This window comes from Kryptolebias marmoratus, linkage group LG1 (assembly GCF_001649575.2).
Source record: "Kryptolebias marmoratus isolate JLee-2015 linkage group LG1, ASM164957v2, whole genome shotgun sequence".
In the NCBI taxonomy this organism is placed as follows: Eukaryota; Metazoa; Chordata; class Actinopteri; order Cyprinodontiformes; family Rivulidae; genus Kryptolebias; species Kryptolebias marmoratus.
The window spans coordinates 18,980,190-18,998,016 of record NC_051430.1 but is presented as its reverse complement, the minus strand read 5'-3'; the positions used below and the strand labels follow the sequence as shown (position 1 = coordinate 18,998,016).

The following is a 17,827-nucleotide window of genomic DNA, read 5'->3' as shown; positions in this document are numbered from 1 at the left end:
GACTCTCATTTTTTTTTGCAAGCACACAGACAGTGTAACCACATGCCATTTAGGTGTCTATATACAGTAAAAAAAAAACGCACCCTGTTTTTGAGAGCTGCAACGTTTGTTCCAACAGTGCATCCTTTGTCTGACAAAAATATCTGAAACCTGCATGTGATGGTGGCTCAGAGGTCAATACAGATCCTTTTGAATCTTGAGGTGAAATTGAAAGGAGCAGACTGGATCATCCTAACTTTGCTCATTAACTTGTTTTTAAAATCCAGTTTAAAATTGTCAAACCTTGAATGAAATCAACCTGAAGTCAATAAGTTCAAGATTATATTTGAACTGTAACTTTTCCCCCTACAAAACCTCTGAATGAAAACTTCACTGAAGAGTATTTTTGAAAATTTTTTTCTCACTTGTAAACAACAAGCATGCTCTGTCCTCTTTTTAAAAACTGATATGCATCCTGTATTGAGAAAATTATGCTTATATTTCCTTTATTAGCTACCCCATGCATCAAAGCCATCAGTCCCAGTGAAGGCTGGACCACCGGCGGGGCTATGGTCATAGTCATCGGGGAGAACTTCTTTGACGGGCTGCAGGTGGTGTTTGGAAGCATGTTAGTCTGGAGTGAGGTAAGAGTTGTCTTCAAAACATCTCACTAATGATGGTACATATTATGAAATGAAATACACAGCATATGGCTTGTCTCATTATTTGGATGATTTATGGGCAGTCCTAACCATTTAATCTTTCCATAGCCTTGTGTTAGCCTAAATATTTAAAAGGCACGGGAAGGCTTATTTGTAACGCAGTTTCTGTGCTTCATCCTCAGTTGATCACTCCCCATGCTATCCGTGTGCAGACGCCTCCTCGGCACATCCCCGGGGTCGTGGAGGTCACACTGTCTTATAAATCGAAGCAGTTCTGCAAGGGAGCGCCCGGACGCTTCATCTACACAGGTACTTAAATGGGCTCTACCTGTCAATGGTCTCAACAGTCAGAGGCATTTCATATATGAGGTTTGGATGAATTCGGACTAAGATTTGAAATAATGAGAGTTTTTTTTTTGTTTTAGCACTTAATGAGCCAACTATAGACTACGGTTTTCAACGTCTTCAGAAGGTAATCCCCCGACATCCTGGTGACCCAGAGAAACTAGCCAAGGTGAGATTTCTTAATGAGGAAAATTCCTGTGCTCTTTTTTCAAGGAACTGAGAATTTTAACCTTAATTTCTTTCTTTGTAGGAGATCCTTCTGAAAAGAGCAGCAGATCTTGTGGAGGCCCTGTATGGAAATCCACACAGTAATCAGGTAGTTAGAAACACTTTTGTCCAAAATATAAAAGGGAACATAAAGATATCTGAAAGACTTCAGCATTCGTTCTTACAACTGTATTTCTTTAATTTGTTTGTTTTCTGTAGATGTGTCTTCTTAGTGAGTTTTGTTTTCTGAAGACCTGCAGTTAGTGTTTAAGCTCTGTCTTTGCTGTGAAGATGTGTTGTCAGGAACAAAGCTCATTATATACAACAAGATGCAAGCATTGCTTCGCACTTTTAGTTTGTGGCAGCAGCTAGAGTGTTGGCAGGTAATTCTCAGCTCACAGATGAAATAAGAACACCTGAATGCACCGAGATGAGTCAGAAAATTCTCAGGAGAACTGCATATGGATCTGTAGCAAATGGATGAATAGGCCGTGGCTTACATGTTCTCAGTTTTAGAGATTAATTAGTGCATTCCTGTTCACTGGCAAGAATAACAACATTAGCATCCTGTCAGCCCATCAAAGCTATGTTATGTTTCTGGAGCTGCAAGACTGACCACTTGTCTGGCTTTTTATCTTTGCAGGACATGCTGCTAAAGCGTGCAGCTGACATTGCTGAGGCCCTCTACAGCGTCCCCCGCCCTCACAGTCAGCTGCAGGCCCTGCCTAGCTCACCGGCACATGGCAGTGTCATGGGTCTGGGCTCCTATCCTTCACAGTTAGGTGTTAGCATTGGAGAGCCAGGACAGAGCAGCCAAGGTGAGCAAAAAGCTATTGCTTTCTTCTGTCTTCGTCACTAATGAGGCTCAGAACCTAACCAACGCTTAAATGTTTCCTTCAGGTTATATTCGTAACTCCAGCAGTTTGTCTCCAAGAGGCTACCCATCAGCTTCAACTCCCCAGCAGTCGAGTTATGGCACCGGAGGAATGACCGGAGGCTATGGGACAGTTCCCATGGCTAGTCTTGGAGTTCCTGGATCTCCAGGTTTCAGCAGCGCGTCCCCCACAAGCTCACCCTACAGTAAGGCCTTACATGCTCTTGAGGTGAATTTGATTTGTCGGATTCTTTCAAGCCTAAAGCTGACTGTTGTGCTCTGTTCCACAGTAATGCCCTCCAGCCCCACCATACCAGGAAGCTCCAGCTCTTCATCGTCTCTCTTACCTTTCTCCTCTTTCCCTTCTGCTGCTAAACAGAAGAGTGCTTTTGCTCCCGTCCTCAGACCCCAAGGCTCTCCTTCCCCTGCCTGCCCTGCCTCAGGGGGGAGCAGCTTCAGAGGTAGTCATCCAACTCACTATCTGACCCCGCTGTCTGAACTCACAAATGCAGTCTAACCCCAGTACTAACAAACTCCAAAGCTATGACTGAACGAGACAGAAAAGACTTGCTGGATGTACAATAATGAAACAACCTGACTGATTAGAATCATAGATTTTTGTATATGTTTTTCTCTCCAGCGATGACGAGCCTGGTTGTTCCCCCGATGTAGCAAAGCACCCGCCCTAATCTACCCCAGAACCACTGCTTCACTTAGCCTCCCCTCGTTTGGCACTCACGGGGCAGGGAGAATGGAAAACTGATCACTAGTGACCACTATAACTTTCCTCCCTGATCCCACCCGTCTTCTCTCAGTCCCTTTTTCATCCAGCTGGATGAACAGGGCGGAGCATGAAAATGTCCAAAGAGCAGTCATCTACTCCAGAGGAAAACCCTCCAGTCACAACTGCAGACAGACTTCATTTTGACCAACAAGCAGCAGACTGGACCATGTCCTACTGTATGCGTGTGTGTGATGAAGTTTCCGCCAGGAAACGGAGAAAAGCTCCTTTTAATTTCACCTCAAGATTCAAAAGGATCTGTACTGAACTCTGACCCACCGTCACATGCAGGTTTCAGACATTTTTGTCAGACACAGGATGAACTGTTGGAACAAACGTCGCAGCTCTCAAAAGCAGGGTGCGTTTTTTTTCCTGTGTATGGACACCTAAATGGCATGTGTGTACACTGTCTGTGTGCTAGCAAGAGTTATTATTATTTTTTGTAGTAGACTTTTTGAAGACAATTTACATTCCAGAAAAAATAGAACTTTTATTTTTTTTGTTTTGGTCTCAACGGATTTTGAAGGGATGTCTTTTCTTTTGTTTGTTTGTTTTTTGCTTCATGGGTTATTTCTAAAAGGAATTCATATATTGATTTATTTAAGAACAAGCAATTTAACTTATTATAGATAGCTTAGGTAAAAAAATATAAACTTGTTTTATAAAGTGGTCTTTTTTTCCAATTGTTATGAAATTAATTTATCTCAGCAATTGCCAGTTAGTTTGATAAATGAAACCTAGCAATGGATTTTTTTTTTTGTGTGAAAAGATACTTTTTTAATTCAAAATGTCAACACTTTACAGTTTCTTGCCACATGAAATATATATGTTATGCCCACAGTTAAAGGTTATTGTTCTTGTATGAAGGAAAATATTAGTTAGCCTTATTATTATTATTTTTATTTTGAACTGTTCACCTAAAATGCATGCTTCATTACACCAGTGCTCTGATACGTTTTCAGCTCTCTTGACTGGTTTCAGAGCTTCTTTTTCAAACCATGGATTCAGTACAGGACTCTAGACACTATGCAGTACGATAAATGAAAAGCACAACAGCTCAGAGAAAAAGAATCAGGCGCAGAAGGTGATTATTACTTATTATTATTCTATTGTCACAGGTAATTTTGAGTTTAGTCATCACAAGTCAAACCGCATTCTCAGGTCGTGCACACAATGAAGAGTAGTTGACATTTGCTTTTAGCATTTGGTTATCTTATTTATTTAAAAATTATTAGCAACGTATTGTTATGTTTTTCAAAACATCTTTCTTTGAATTGATACAAAAAAGGTGCAAATGTGGTTTGTAAATTCTAAGGAGGTGTAATTATATTTTGTGCTCCAAATAAAACAAATAATCAAAAAAAAAAAAAGTGGTCCCAATTGAAGTTGTCTTTATTCTTAGAAAGCAATATGTTTTTACTTGTCTGCAAAAACCCTTTGCTGAAAGGTGAAAGGTGAGCAATAATGTTTTTGCTTGTGTCTGTGTCTGCGTGTTCATGTGTCTCCGTTAGCAAAATATTTCACAAACCGCTGGATAAATTTTAATGAAACTTGCAGAAAGTAATCAATGGATGTACATCTACAATTCATTACATTTTGCAGTCAACCCACTTCAAAATGGCTGTCACAGCCAATCAACCTTAAAACTACAAAAATGGCGATAACAGTTTTACAGATATTGGCCTAAGATTGGGTGAGGTAAGAAATCTGATTCCCAACATATATTCTGAGTGCTCACAGAATGCACAAGAGCTATGTTTAAAATTTGCCAATGACTATTTGGAGTCAATTCTGTCTGTCTGTTAGCAAAATATCTCATGAACCACAAGATGGATTTTAATGAAACATTTAGAAAAGAATCACTGAATGTATTTTTACAACTGATTAACTTTCGGAGCCAACCTAATTGAAGATGACCACCACAGCCAAATGACTTTAAAAATCAAAAAAGTGTCTATAAGTCAGTAAGTTTTACAGATATTGTGCTAAAATGTGTTGTGGTTGTAGCTGAGAGTCATTCACAACACATGACATTGCACATCATACTGTTTGACCAAAACGGCTACAATTTTGTCAATTCTCAATGTGTAAAAACATAAACCAATTAATAAAAATACATACTCTGGTATGAAAGGAGCCTGGGCCTAGGCCTTTAATTCCACAATGTTTCACACACTAATACCACATGATGTTGTTCCAAACACAGATTTTCCTGCGAACCTCCACATCCAAGGTTGTGCTGGATCTATTTTTGACTGTGCCCATCACCTGTGTGCTCGTGCAGCTTGTTATACTGTTTTGTATACATAGCTGATGAGCCGCAGCATCTTAATTGTGATGCGAGCGTTAAAGACTGAGTAGAGCATGTCAAGATAAACAACACCCCCCTCCCATCTTTCTCCTCTCCAATAAGCCTGCTTCTCTCTGAGGACCAAGCCTCTGGGGGCCCAAGTGAGAACCACATGAGTCTCCCTCCAATGCAGCCTCTTCCTCTCTCTTAAAAACACACACACACACACACACACACACACGCAGAGGCTTATGCTTTACCTTGTTTTTCTGTCTTTGTTTGCTACTGTTTCACCCCTTCTTTTCTTTCTCTCTTTTGCTCCCTTAAAATGGTCCTTCTCCGGTAATGTAATTAGCAGTGCTAAAGAAGGGCAGTTAATTACCCACTCTATTTTGATCGGGTAATTAATGTTATGCCAGGAAACAGCAACTGTTTCATTAACATAGCCCTCAAAGCAGTGAGGGGAGGGGGGTGGCACCCAGTGGATTCATGTCTACGTGAGTGTGATTATATGATACATAAAATGGGCAAACTGTATTTTAGGAACGACAATGAAAGACACTTCAATCATTCAACATGTCTGTGATTTGACCTCGACAGGAAGCCACTCACGTGGCGCCTGCCTCTTCCTCCTCATCTCTTCCTCCTTCCTTTGATATGTTGTTAATTTGACAAGTTAAAGTCATCTCTGTTGCCAGCACCTCAGCATTTATCTTGCTGAGTGCTCCTTCTGCCCGGTGCTGCAGGAGCCATATGCTCCTCTCTTCCTTATGACTGTTTTGTTGTAGCTGTCGCTGCGAGTGCAGCGGCGCAGTTCACCGTTTTCTGATCAGAGTTTGAGTAAAGACAGCATGAGATGCCACCTGCCACCAAGTCAGCCTACATTCACATCAGAGCATCCAGCTGCTGGGTACATGAGAACGCAACCGTGTCATCTTTCATCATTGATAAAATATGACGAGTTTCCTGTTTAAGTTCAAGTCTTGCGTTTCTCACAATGGAAGGACCACAAAATGCACCCTTTCCTTTCTTCCCTCTCAAGGGATGTGTTTGTGTTTATATACCCAATTAGCCCTCTGGCCACAGCATGGCCATGCATTAGGCTGACATTAGCCCCGGGTGTGTGTGACGTCTGTGTGCATGTGTGCAAAATACAGTGCACCCCTTTCTCATTTGAGGGATAATCAGGGGTGTGCGTGCCTTATTAGGCAGACTGAGGCAGAGCTTGACAGGGGTGGCCCACTGTTTTGTCAGATAGATTGGTAGATTGGCTTCCACACACCCAGCCAGTGTCCTTTTCCTCTGGCCCATCAGTGGAACCAACATTGTTGCCCATTAGACCGATGGACCCCGATTCTTTTTTCCCCCTAAAATGAATTCCCCACCCCTACTCTGCCATTCCCTTGGGTGTCACTAGAGTGGGGTGGCAGATGGAAGAGACACAGAGCTGCCCCATGAGACATCCCAGCCCCCCCCCACACACACACACACACCACACCACCCCCTGTCCCAACCAAAAATACGCAAACACACATATGCACGCACAAATGCGTTCACAAAGGTGCACACACATGTGCACGCTCAAACATTTATGTACACAAATGCATAAGCGCCACACTCACAAACACACACTAACACTCACACAGCACAGCAGCAACACATAGACCCCCAGCCCCCAGACTCAGACCTCATCTGTCAGCCTGCTGCTTTTGTCCAGTCCACAGGAGTGTGCTGGGTGGACGCAGAGTGACATCTCTGTACAATGCCTCTCAATCTGGGCCCTCTGTACTTGGGTTTTATGTAAGCGTGGGGGAGACAGATCTGCACAGAAACCGCTTCAGGGGCTGAAAAGGGAACTAAACAGAAGAAAAAACATAACATGTCTATAGCTAGACTTATCATTCAGCTGCTACATAAAGTTTAAATTCACTCAAAGAGCAATTATTTCTAGGGCAAAGTCTGTATTTTTTATGTCTTCACCTTGCCTTCATTTTCCTTATGTTTTATTTCAACCTTGTTAGAGGATGAGTAAACATGAGTTTGTTAAATGAGCCGCAGTATGACTGAAGTAGGCCACAGAAGGATAGATCTGTTTGTTTGCAGGGAAGCCTTTTATATCAGGTTCGTTCTCCTCCTCTGAGGAGTACAATATTGACAATTAGCCAGATTAGAGGAGTGGAGATGTAATTTGGTCCAAACGTGAGTATTGGCTGTTTGTGTGCGCGTCTGCGTGAGGTGAGAAGGCCTCTCGCTGGTGATTAATTACAGCCAGGCCGCGTGACAAAGGTTGGAGCTCTCCCAGTGCTGTCTGTAGCCTACATGAAGGCAAATCCAGCCTGGCTAATTGACCCGGCTTCTGTAAGGCCATCCATCAACCGTGGCCCGAGTGGCCCCGTAAGAAACACATTATTCAGAGGTAAGTTAGTTAACCAACTAACGCTCAACCATTCATTACTGGCTCCTCTTCTGTTTGCCTCTGCAAACTATTTAACGCCTCCCGAAATCAGGCATGGAGCAAATATGAATTTTAGGATAAAGCATCAGGCTGGAGGAAAGATTTGCTTCGTTTTTCCTTCATTTATGCATACATTTTCAAAAGAAGTTACATCCATTTAGCATCCGGATCCAGAATGAACTTTCTGTCATGTTTCGTAACATCACAGTTTAAAAGATGAATCGTTTTCCAACACACTTTTTAGAGATGTGACACTTTGTTTGGGTTTTTTTTCAGCGAAAACCTTTGAAATGCTGATATTTTTTTCAACATAACAAAAAAGGCTATTAATAATAATAATAATAATAATAATAAACTGGATTATACAGAAGTTTTAGTTTAGCATGGTGAAGTTATGATCTTGAAGAAGTGACAGCTTTTCACACTCAGCCTCCACCAGAGACCTCATGAAGAAACAATGTGTGGCGCAAAAGTCTCATTTCTTTATATTTTGCTGCCAAGTAGCTAGATTTTCTTGTAACATTTTATAGTGTTTTCTTGTTATTTATTTATTTTTAGCTATTTATTTTAACTTTGACTGCTTTAGAACTTATTTTCAGTCCAGTACCTGACAATTTTGTGAGGGAATCTTTGTTATATTTCTTTTTAAGAATCACTTAACTCGGACCTATAACTCATTCAGGAACAAAAATGGTTTTAAACTCAAGGGATGAACCAGTGTTGAGTAAACACAACAAACAACTTAACAATTAATTTTAAATATGATCTTTAGAGCTTATGTTACCATCGGCCTGTCACAAAGACACAATTTGTTTTAATCTTTTGTTGTATTAATAAATAATTTCAAAGACATCATTCTTGCAGACTAAATAGTATTTTAGCTCCAACAAAGTGATTCTCAAAGAACTTTCAGCTGAAAAACTTAATGTTTAACTGAAGGAGAGGCATCTTTTAGATTCTGTTTCAGGTCTTTGATGGATTTAGTTCTATTTCTTTAAAACATGACTTTCAGATCCTGTTCACCTTGTTGGTTTTAGACCTGACATTTCTGCCTTTGTCATTCATTTGTCCACTTTCTTCATTTTCTTAAGCTCAACCTGAACAATATACTGCCTTGGGCAGGTACAATAGCACAAAAAACCTAATAAACAAGCAACCAAAGTTAAACAAAAAAACAAAAAATAAAAAAAACCCTAGAAAGGTTGAAAACTACTGATCCAGATCACTTGAAAAACTGCAAAAAAGTCTGTCTGCTTAGAGGGAAAGTTTAAAGTGTTTGAATAGTATTATATTAAACTAGGCTAGCTGTAAGGATTAGAAAGCAGGAGAGAGACCATCTCATCCTCCCAAAATGTGACTTCTCATGTCGTAGTCTTCCCTGAGTATCTGCTCTCCTGTCTGCGGGGCAGAACCAGCTGACCCTCTTCATATACACTGAAAGCATGAAGGGTCAGCTTTAATTGTTTGCCTTATACAGAGGAGGAAGTTTACTTTTTTAATCCATACCACCCTCAGATTTATGGCAACTTTTCTTCTTAAGGATTTTAGGATTTAACTGTAATAATCAGTGATGGCAGAATGATCTTCTCCCATTAAATCTGGAGCTTCAGTTTTTGTGAGGCAGCCCAATAGTGCCACCTACTGTACCTGTAAAAGTGCCTGGTGCTTTTGTTTTTTATTATAAGTAATATTATTTAGTTTTGCTCTATGTACAACACTTGAATGATGTTTATTCAGCTGTGATGTTTTCAGCATAATGATTAGTTGTAAGCATTTTTCCACTTTATTTATATTTGTATGTGAGCATTTGATTCTGTAAGAGGTGCAGAAACAACACTAACAACAAACCCAAACAACCTTTTTCTATTGCTTGCTGTATACCAGCCTGCATAAATATGCAGGAGGATATCTAATCAAATAAATCCATTCATTAAGGGAGCTACTGGTATTTCTGCTTTTGCATTAATTACATAGTCATTACCATATCAATTAGAGAAATCAGAGATCATGTAATTAAGGTTTAACCAAAAGCACCTGCTGCCTCTGAGCTGTGATGCGCGCGTGTTTGTGTGTGTGTGTGTGTGAGTGTGTGTGCATGTTTGCTTCAGTCCTAATCTAATTTCTGGCCTTTGACAGCACTCCCCCTCATCAATCCTGAGCTGTCGGAATCCAGCTTCTTTTTTTGTTTTGTTTTGTTTTTGTTTATAGGGGTGGGTGGTGGCAGCGGGGGCACTGCTTGGAGGGGGTGCGTTGCATAAAATGTTGTCATGGCAATCAAATTGATTGGCAGGGACGCCTGATTAGAAAGGAAGAAAAGGAGACAGGTGGGAGGAGGCGGGGAGTACATCTAAAAGAACAGATTGGGACTAAGTGAGGAGTAGCTGGGTGTCACGAAGCGAGTCGCTGTCTTTTTTTTGCATCTTGTAAAAGATAACCAGTAATTACATCAACGCTTCATGGAGGGGTTTTATTGTTTCCTGAGGTTTCTGGGGTTAAAACAAAATTCACCAGCTGGTCTTTCGTTTGACTTTATTGCAATAAAACTGAGAACAAACGTATTTCCAGTATTAGTGATATAGACAGATTGGTATCTAGAAAGCTTCAGAAAGAAGATGTTGGTGCTTCTGGTGTTGGTTTGCCACCTGTGAGGAAAAAAGGATGGAGATAAAACTTTTTTTTGAAGAAGTGATCGAAAGAGGATATGTGTTGGAAACCTTTGTAAAAAAAAATACACACAGATGCAGACATTTGTTGGTCTAAGAGGAGATTAGGAATGACAGGAGGGAGAAACGAGAGGTGGGAATGACACCCAGGGGGATGGGTCTCAACTGCCGGGGGGACACCAGCCTCCGGTCTCCTTCCCCTCTGCACTTCCTGTTCAATTTCCTTTACTTCTCTCAATGTTCCCTCTTTGCTCCACTAATTCTTGCTGAGTGTTCCCCCCTCCTCTCTAACTGTTTAGCTGTTTAAGTATGTGCTCAATAAGTTAAAAAACAATTGGCTCAGGTTGAGCCTCATACCACAGTAGTATTAATAATATTTTATTTGTGTATTAAAATATACATTTTCCTCTTAAAACTGGCCAATTATTAGATGAAACATTGCATTTAATATCATCACATCATATAAAACCATAAAATGCCTCTATCTGTCACTGACTGTACATTCACATCTGCTGTACTCATTTAAGAACCTGCAGTTGATAAAATTGTTTCTAACGGTACAGAAGACATACGTGTAGTTGGATTGAAAGAAAAAAATAAAAATAAATCCATCTATTATCTATCCATGTATTTGTTCATGTATCCATTCATTCATTCATTCATTCATTTTCTTTACCCACTTATCCCTGTGGAGCCACTGAGTGAAAAAAGGCTGTTAGGCTTCTAAAATGATCCACACAAGTTCATCATTGTTTTTTTTAATCAAATCCAAGCCTCTGACATGTCATTAATGTAGTATTGTTGTATTTTTGTCTATTATAGCTTATTTATAAAGTTTCGTTTTTGGCTATACCCCTGCTTTCATTGCTCCACTTGTTCTTTTTCTTATATTTCCTGCTGAGACGATAGTTTCCAGGTATAAATGGATTATTATTATTAAATGTGGTCAGAACAGCATATTCAGTCTGTAAAGTAAATACTTTAAAGAAATTTGGTTGACATTGATTTACCACTAACATTGACCTTTCAGTACATAAAAAAACAACCTTCAGATGTTTGTACTCATCTTGTTTTCTAATCAGAATTTCTGCAGCTCACAGAGTCTCTTCCTGTGAGGCAGAAGGACATTTAGGTTGTACTGTTCCCTGTTTGTCCCCTTTCCACCCTAACAACAGGGTTTTGGTATTGTGTTATAAGAAATGCAATATGACCTGAATAGTTTGAATTACTTCAATAAATAAAAAAAATAAAAATACTGCATGAAAAATAAAATTACCTCATCTACAATTTTCTATAAATGCAACTAGTTTATTTAATGCATTTTACCCTAAAACAAAACAAAAACAACAACAACAAAAAAAAAAAAAATATATAAAAGTAATAATAAATCTCAATTATCAATGTAAACACTTTTATATAACAAAGTTCAATATGCAAACTGGGTCATGATAAACCTCAATAAAATATATAAATCTACACATGTATGGTCTTTTTTATGTTGGTTTTATAATATCTACAAGATAATTATATTCAAACTCGTTTCTAGTGTTCTATCATGAAATTAGAAGGTGTTGCCTTCATAATAAATTAATTTCTTGCTGATCAAATCATAAATTCAGACATTAATCAACATCTTAATAAGTTTGAAATGATTACATCTTTCCAAATACATACTATTTAAACACTGGCATCCTTAATTTAGACAGTTTTTCTCTTTTTGAGTTTAAGCAAAACACTGAAGCAACAGAAAGTTCCTCATTTATACTGAAGGTATCAGTCTCAGCAGATGAAATGTAGCCTTTTGGCTAATTCTGACACATTACAGTATTGTTTAGTAATTGAAATGTCCTTGTAGAATCAATAATTAGCAAACATCATGTTTTAACCCATCAGAGTTAATCAGAGATGGTTAAACACGTCACTGATTTAATATAAAAGCTTAGCATAATTCAGAGTGTATGTTTACTTTTGCACCCCTAGATGGCAGAAGTGCATAAAAATCCCCCCGCCTTTGTGCTGCTAAGGACTACACTCTGTAGTGCTCTCAGTTTCTTTATCTTCTTAGAGTTTACAAGGAAAAAATAACATTTTATATGTGCACCCAGTTCTTGGAGCTGTTTACTCTGATTAAGAGATCCTCTCTGCACAGTTAAAAGGTAGTAGTCATTATAAAATCTTTGCTTTCTCACTGCTGCGCTATGCTTCTTTTACTGTCTGTCAGCCTGAGGCCCTCGTCTTTCCCAGCAGGTGTGGTGCTGATATTTGTTACTCTGAATTTCTCTTCATGCTGGCAAGCAGATGATGATGCAGCATTACTAACCCTCACAGCATATTTACGTCAAACTCTGGTTTGCATACCTACCTCAGCTTCACACAGCCAAGTCAGATGAGTTCTTCAGATGAGGTGGCAGGATGCCTGATCCACGGCGCAGTGTGGACATGAAGTCTGCCCTGCTTTGTCACCTGCCATATGGCTTTCCTAATCAGTGCTGTCTCTGCTGGTGAAGCTCCTGTAGAGGGAAGTAGGTACTCTCAGCCTGTGTGTGTGTGTGTTTGTGTGCAACCTTCCTTTCTTGAAGTTGATCAAAATACCCAGAAACTAAATATCCATTTAAAATAAAAAAAGTTGAATGTAATTATTTTTTGTATTTTTCTTTTTCTGCGGTTATGTTTTGTGGTTATTTCTGATTATACTTCTATTTTTATGATGCTGATTTCCCTGAATAAAGATAAAAACTTTGGCATTAACAAATGTTGGCACTGAGATTTTAACTCTAATATTTAATTTTCATTAAAACCTCACAAACCTTGCACACTTATTATTCATTTAGATTATTTATTCATTGTCTTGGCTTAGTCTGTAAGTTATTACAAAAGATTTCTTGTATTTTCGTCACTGTACAGAAACGTTAAAAACCATCCTGTCCCCTCATTTTATTATAAAATAATAAAGTCACACTTTTGAATAGGTCTGAAAGTCTGAAAATCTGTTTGCATTATTTGCATTAATAGTAACTAAAATGGCTAAATCTTTAACAAATATATCAAGTAACTTTTTTTCTCACTCTAATAATTGTGTTTCCACTTTACTAGACTGTGCAACTATCTTTAAGTTCTGTCTTACCTGGACAACAACAGATATGTTCTGGGTTCTTGTGCTCATACAACATTCTCTAAGTATTTGAATCTCAATGCTTGCTTGAAAACTGATAAAGCACCAGGGTTCATCACAAACCTTCAAACCAGCCAGCATGAATTAGGCGGGTTATGTCATCTAATGATCGTAGCAATTGACATACAAGCTTTTGTTTGTCCCCTTTTACTTTTCCTACAGACGTATACCTTTCAGAAATGTACTGGGAGTTTTTGATTTCTTATAAAGCACAAAGATTTGTGCTAAATGCATCAAAGACGATCGAATATTGCTGCTCCTTCTGCAGAGTTGTTGCTGTATTTGCACAGTGTATAGGCCTGTGGTGCTGCTCTGAATTGGCTGCATGCTGCAGTGCAGGGCTGAGCTCTGCTGTGTGTGTACTCTTCCTCACATTATTGCCCTCCACAGGGGGCGAGATGATCCATGGAATAATCAGTTTCATATTGCTCTAGGCTCACCCACACTTGTTGTTTTTACTTCAACGACAGTGTCTGTTTTGCTTTTTAGGATTTCTCTGAAACTGGTTTCTTTTGAACGTTGATTACTGTAGAATGAGTTATTTCATTTATTAACACCTATAAATGAACAGAATTCAGAAATATTATTATCAAGATTTTTTTGTTTGTTTTTGGAAATAACCACATTCTGTGACTGTTTCCTGTCTTGCATGCAGTACCTACCGTTAATCAACAGAGGGTGCAACCTGGCTTCTGTTTTCACTTCTTACATTTTTTTAGACCTTTTATTTAATAACTAGCTGTTATCAGTTTCTCACAGACAAACACCAAGCAATAAGATCCATTGATTCACTTTAAAACGGGAATTAGTCTACAGTGTTTGTTCATATTGTGGTTGCACAAACACAGCAAGGGCATCTGTTCATTCCCTCATCTTATTTTGGCCGACAGTGACTAACCCTGCTGCTAAAATCTCTGTGCTGTGAGCCTCAGTTGATGGTGCAGAGGATGGCTCAGGCTTGCAGAATACTGTACCTCACTGTAGGCTGTGGACCTGTGCCAGCAAACACACTGGAGACTCTCTCTGTTACAAATGTAGAGGTGGATTCAACATGAGCAGCACTGTAAAAAGAACAGTTGGCCGTGTCTCTGTATGATCTACTGCTTCTGCTGGTGTCTTAATATAACTAAAGCAAAGCAGGGAAAGCTTTTCTGTCATTATGAGTAACCCTGATCTCAAGAGACTTGATCCCAACAAACATACTGTGAGACAAGAATTTTTTTGCGTTGGACAATGTAGGGGGGGGACATAATGCTAGAACACAGAGTAAATATGGATGTAATGTGTAATTAAGGAAAAATTAAACATACTCAGCTAATAATGCATGTTATAGACAGACTAGGTTTATATATTTTATCTGAATGAAACTTTCCCAACTCCCATTAATAACCTCATAAGTTAGTTTTTCTAAATCTTCAATCTTCAAATTAGGAAAAATAATTATGTTGCATTTTTTTGTTTAATGCTGCTTGTTTTGGATGCTAACTTATTTGTCATTATTTAATTTCAGCAGGACCACACTGGCTGTAGCTGTCCCCGCTCGTGTTCTTTCAGTAATGCTCGAGTATAATCTGTGCAGTTTAAATTTGGATTTGCTGGTTCTTTGTCTTGGGCACAGACAGCCAGCAATTAGGACGGTGACAAGTTAACTCATGTGTGCACAGTTCTGACACTGAGCAGAGTCTTTATGCAGAGACGTTTTCCTGCTTTCCTCATCACAGTGCTGATTTTTACCAAGCAAAGCTGACCAAAATGTGTGATGCTGTCCTCATTTGTAGGATAAGGGACAAGAGATGAAAATGCTGTTTAGGCCAACCCAAAGAAATATTTAAGGAAATAAACTCAAATTTTTTTTGCATGTTCTGTATTCTTGTTTTATTTTGTGGCACTGGTTTCTTTTCAGTTTGTCACACTTGCCATTTGCCTGGCTTTGGTAAAATCTGTCCAGTTTCTTTGGCTCATTGCCTTATTTTGTTCTTGTTTGTGTTTATCTCACCTCCCAATGTGTTCCAGCTCTGCAAGTACATGTTTATATAACTTTTCTTTTTTGTCTTTCTGTTGGATTTCTCTGTGCCTTCCTTGAAGTGCTGTTATTCCAACCTTAGTTTTGCACCCAGCTTCCTGAGCTGACTATTGGTTTTGTGTCCGCTTCATCTGGACTCCTCTTTGTGACTAATTGGGACTAAATTAGGGCTGGAAAAAAGTATGTTTTTTCAAAATTTTCACCTGTTGTGTAAATGAGAGTAAAGCCAATCTTGACTTTCAACCCTAATTTTGAAAAAGTTAGGATGTTGTGTAAAATGTAAATAAAAACAATTGCATTGATATGCAGAGTCTCATTATCCCATATTTTATTGACAATGGAACATAGTAAACTTTTTTTTGGAACAAAATAAGTTAATTTTGAATTTAATGGCAGCAACAAATCTTATTAGAGTTGAAATAGGGTCATGTTTATCACCATGAAACATGCCCTCTTCTTTTAATAACACTCTGTAAATACTGAGGAACTGAGGAGACCAGCTGCAGGAGGTTTTAGATGAAATGTTGTCCCATTCTTGCCTGATGTAGGATTCTAGCTGTTCTAAAGTCCTGAGTCATCTGTGCCAGATTTTTCATTTTATAATGCGCCAAATGTTTTCATTTGGTGAGAGATCTGGACTGCTGGCACGACAGTTCAGCACTCAGACTCTTCTACGAAGCCACGCAGCTGTAATGGATGCAGCATGTGGTTTAGTATTGTCTTGCTGAAATGAGTGCTGAAAATCAGTGTGTGTAAGCTGTCCATGCCATAGGCATTAATGAATACCCATACCATCAGAGAGGCAGGCTAAGTGCTGATATCAGGCTGGATGGTCCCTCTCCTCTTTAGGATGGAGGATGTAGCATCTGTGGTTTCTAAGAATACTTTCAGTTTTTAATTTGTCTGACCACAGAACAGTTTCCCAGCTTTGACCCAGAAAAACGGCTGCATTTCTGGATGGTCTTCAAATAAGGCTTCTTCTTTGCTTGATAGAGCTTTATCCAGAATTTACAGTTGTCACCATGAGCTGTCTTTACAGACAATGATTTGGGGAACTGTTTCTGAACCCATGCAGTGATGTCCAGAACAGAATCAGACCTGCTTTTAATGCAGTGCCACCTGAGGGCTCGAAGATCATGAGCATCCAGTATTGGCTTTTGACACTGTCCCCTGTCCTTGTTATTTCACATTCTGCTTTTATTTACATTTTACACAACGTCCCAAGTTTTTCAGCATTGAGGTTGTAGATTTGCTGCTCTCTTCCTCTTGACTTTGCTGTATGTTGTTTTCACTGCTTGCCTCCAGCAAACGCTTTCTGTTCAAACTCAAAGCTGAGACTTGTCACCGGATCTCTGACAGCCCATGAACAGGTATGTGACTCTTTGAGCTGCATATTGAGGTTTTGTACAGTTTGCTTCCAAGTGCTTAATGGGCTGTTGGTCCTATGTCTCTTCACTGTACTGAGCTTGTGAGATGGTTTATGTGTGTGGCTCTGTCGGGTCCCTTCCACTGTTTTTAGTGGAGCAGCAGAGCGATTAATGTGCTGGCGGGTGCTTGCTGTCATACACTAAAAAGAGCTTGGGCAGTAGCTGTGTGTTTCTTTCTCCCCCCACGTCCACACAACCTGTCCTCTTGTGCTCCAAGCAGGACCACCCCAGAGATAGTTCTTATAGGTGCTCTGAAAGTCAAAGATATGCTTGTGTGGTCTATAAAATCAGTTCCAATGATTTAGTATGTTTCAGCCAATAATCAGTCACACTCAGTGTCTTTATTAATATTTTTATCACACTTTATTGATGGTGGAAAAAAAAAACCTCTCTTGCAGTGCTGTTTGTTAAATAGGCTTACCACTTCATAATGTTTGATTTTCAGTGTTTTTGTTAAACAGTCGAGCTGTCAACATCCTTTCTATGTTAATTAACTACACATTCATGCCATAAACTTAGAAGGTTGGATTTACTTTTGAGTTTGCTGGTCACAACCATAAACTATCAGCAATTATTTACTCTGACAGTTCATAATACAAACGACTGATCTGAAACTGAAAAATCCAATTTTTTTAGTCAGTGAACGCTCCATCACTAAGTGGCTAATTCACGTTAGCATTAGCATTAGCATGTCTTCGGTGTGGAAGTTTATACTGAGCAAGGAAGACTTCAAGTTAGCCTTTTGTAATATTTGTAAAATGTGTTTAAAAATGAAAATGTAAAAGGTTACTAAGAGGAAACAGGACTTTTCTACAGAGGTTTGTTTCATTTTGCTCCTCAGGCTGTTGTTTAGTTTCAAGTGAGACTTCAGTTTTGTGTGGGAAAAAAAAAACAATAATCTTGTTTGTTAAGTAGTTTTTCAACTGGGTTTTAATACCTTTGTCTGTTT

The 17,827-nt window shown here is 39.1% G+C and overlaps 1 protein-coding gene across 4 annotated transcripts in view; it reads left to right on the top strand.

Annotated features, from left to right (window-relative positions):
- ebf2 (EBF transcription factor 2) overlaps positions 1-4,210 on the top strand; it is a 30,343-nt gene extending 26,133 nt beyond the window's left edge. For 2 of the 4 annotated variants that reach the window (XM_017413598.2, XM_017413597.2), the window contains exons 9-16: positions 493-623; positions 824-950; positions 1,067-1,155; positions 1,237-1,302; positions 1,837-2,011; positions 2,094-2,273; positions 2,358-2,528; positions 2,708-4,210. In XM_017413598.2, the coding sequence (XP_017269087.1) occupies positions 493-623; positions 824-950; positions 1,067-1,155; positions 1,237-1,302; positions 1,837-2,011; positions 2,094-2,273; positions 2,358-2,528; positions 2,708-2,739 (971 nt within the window). In that variant the 3' untranslated portion in view covers positions 2,740-4,210. Of the gene's footprint in view, positions 1-492; positions 624-823; positions 951-1,066; positions 1,156-1,236; positions 1,303-1,836; positions 2,012-2,093; positions 2,274-2,357 lie in introns of all 4 variants that reach the window. The other 2 variants (XM_017413596.2, XM_017413595.2) reach the window with 1 other exon arrangement.
- The last annotated feature ends 13,617 nt before the right edge of the window (positions 4,211-17,827 follow it).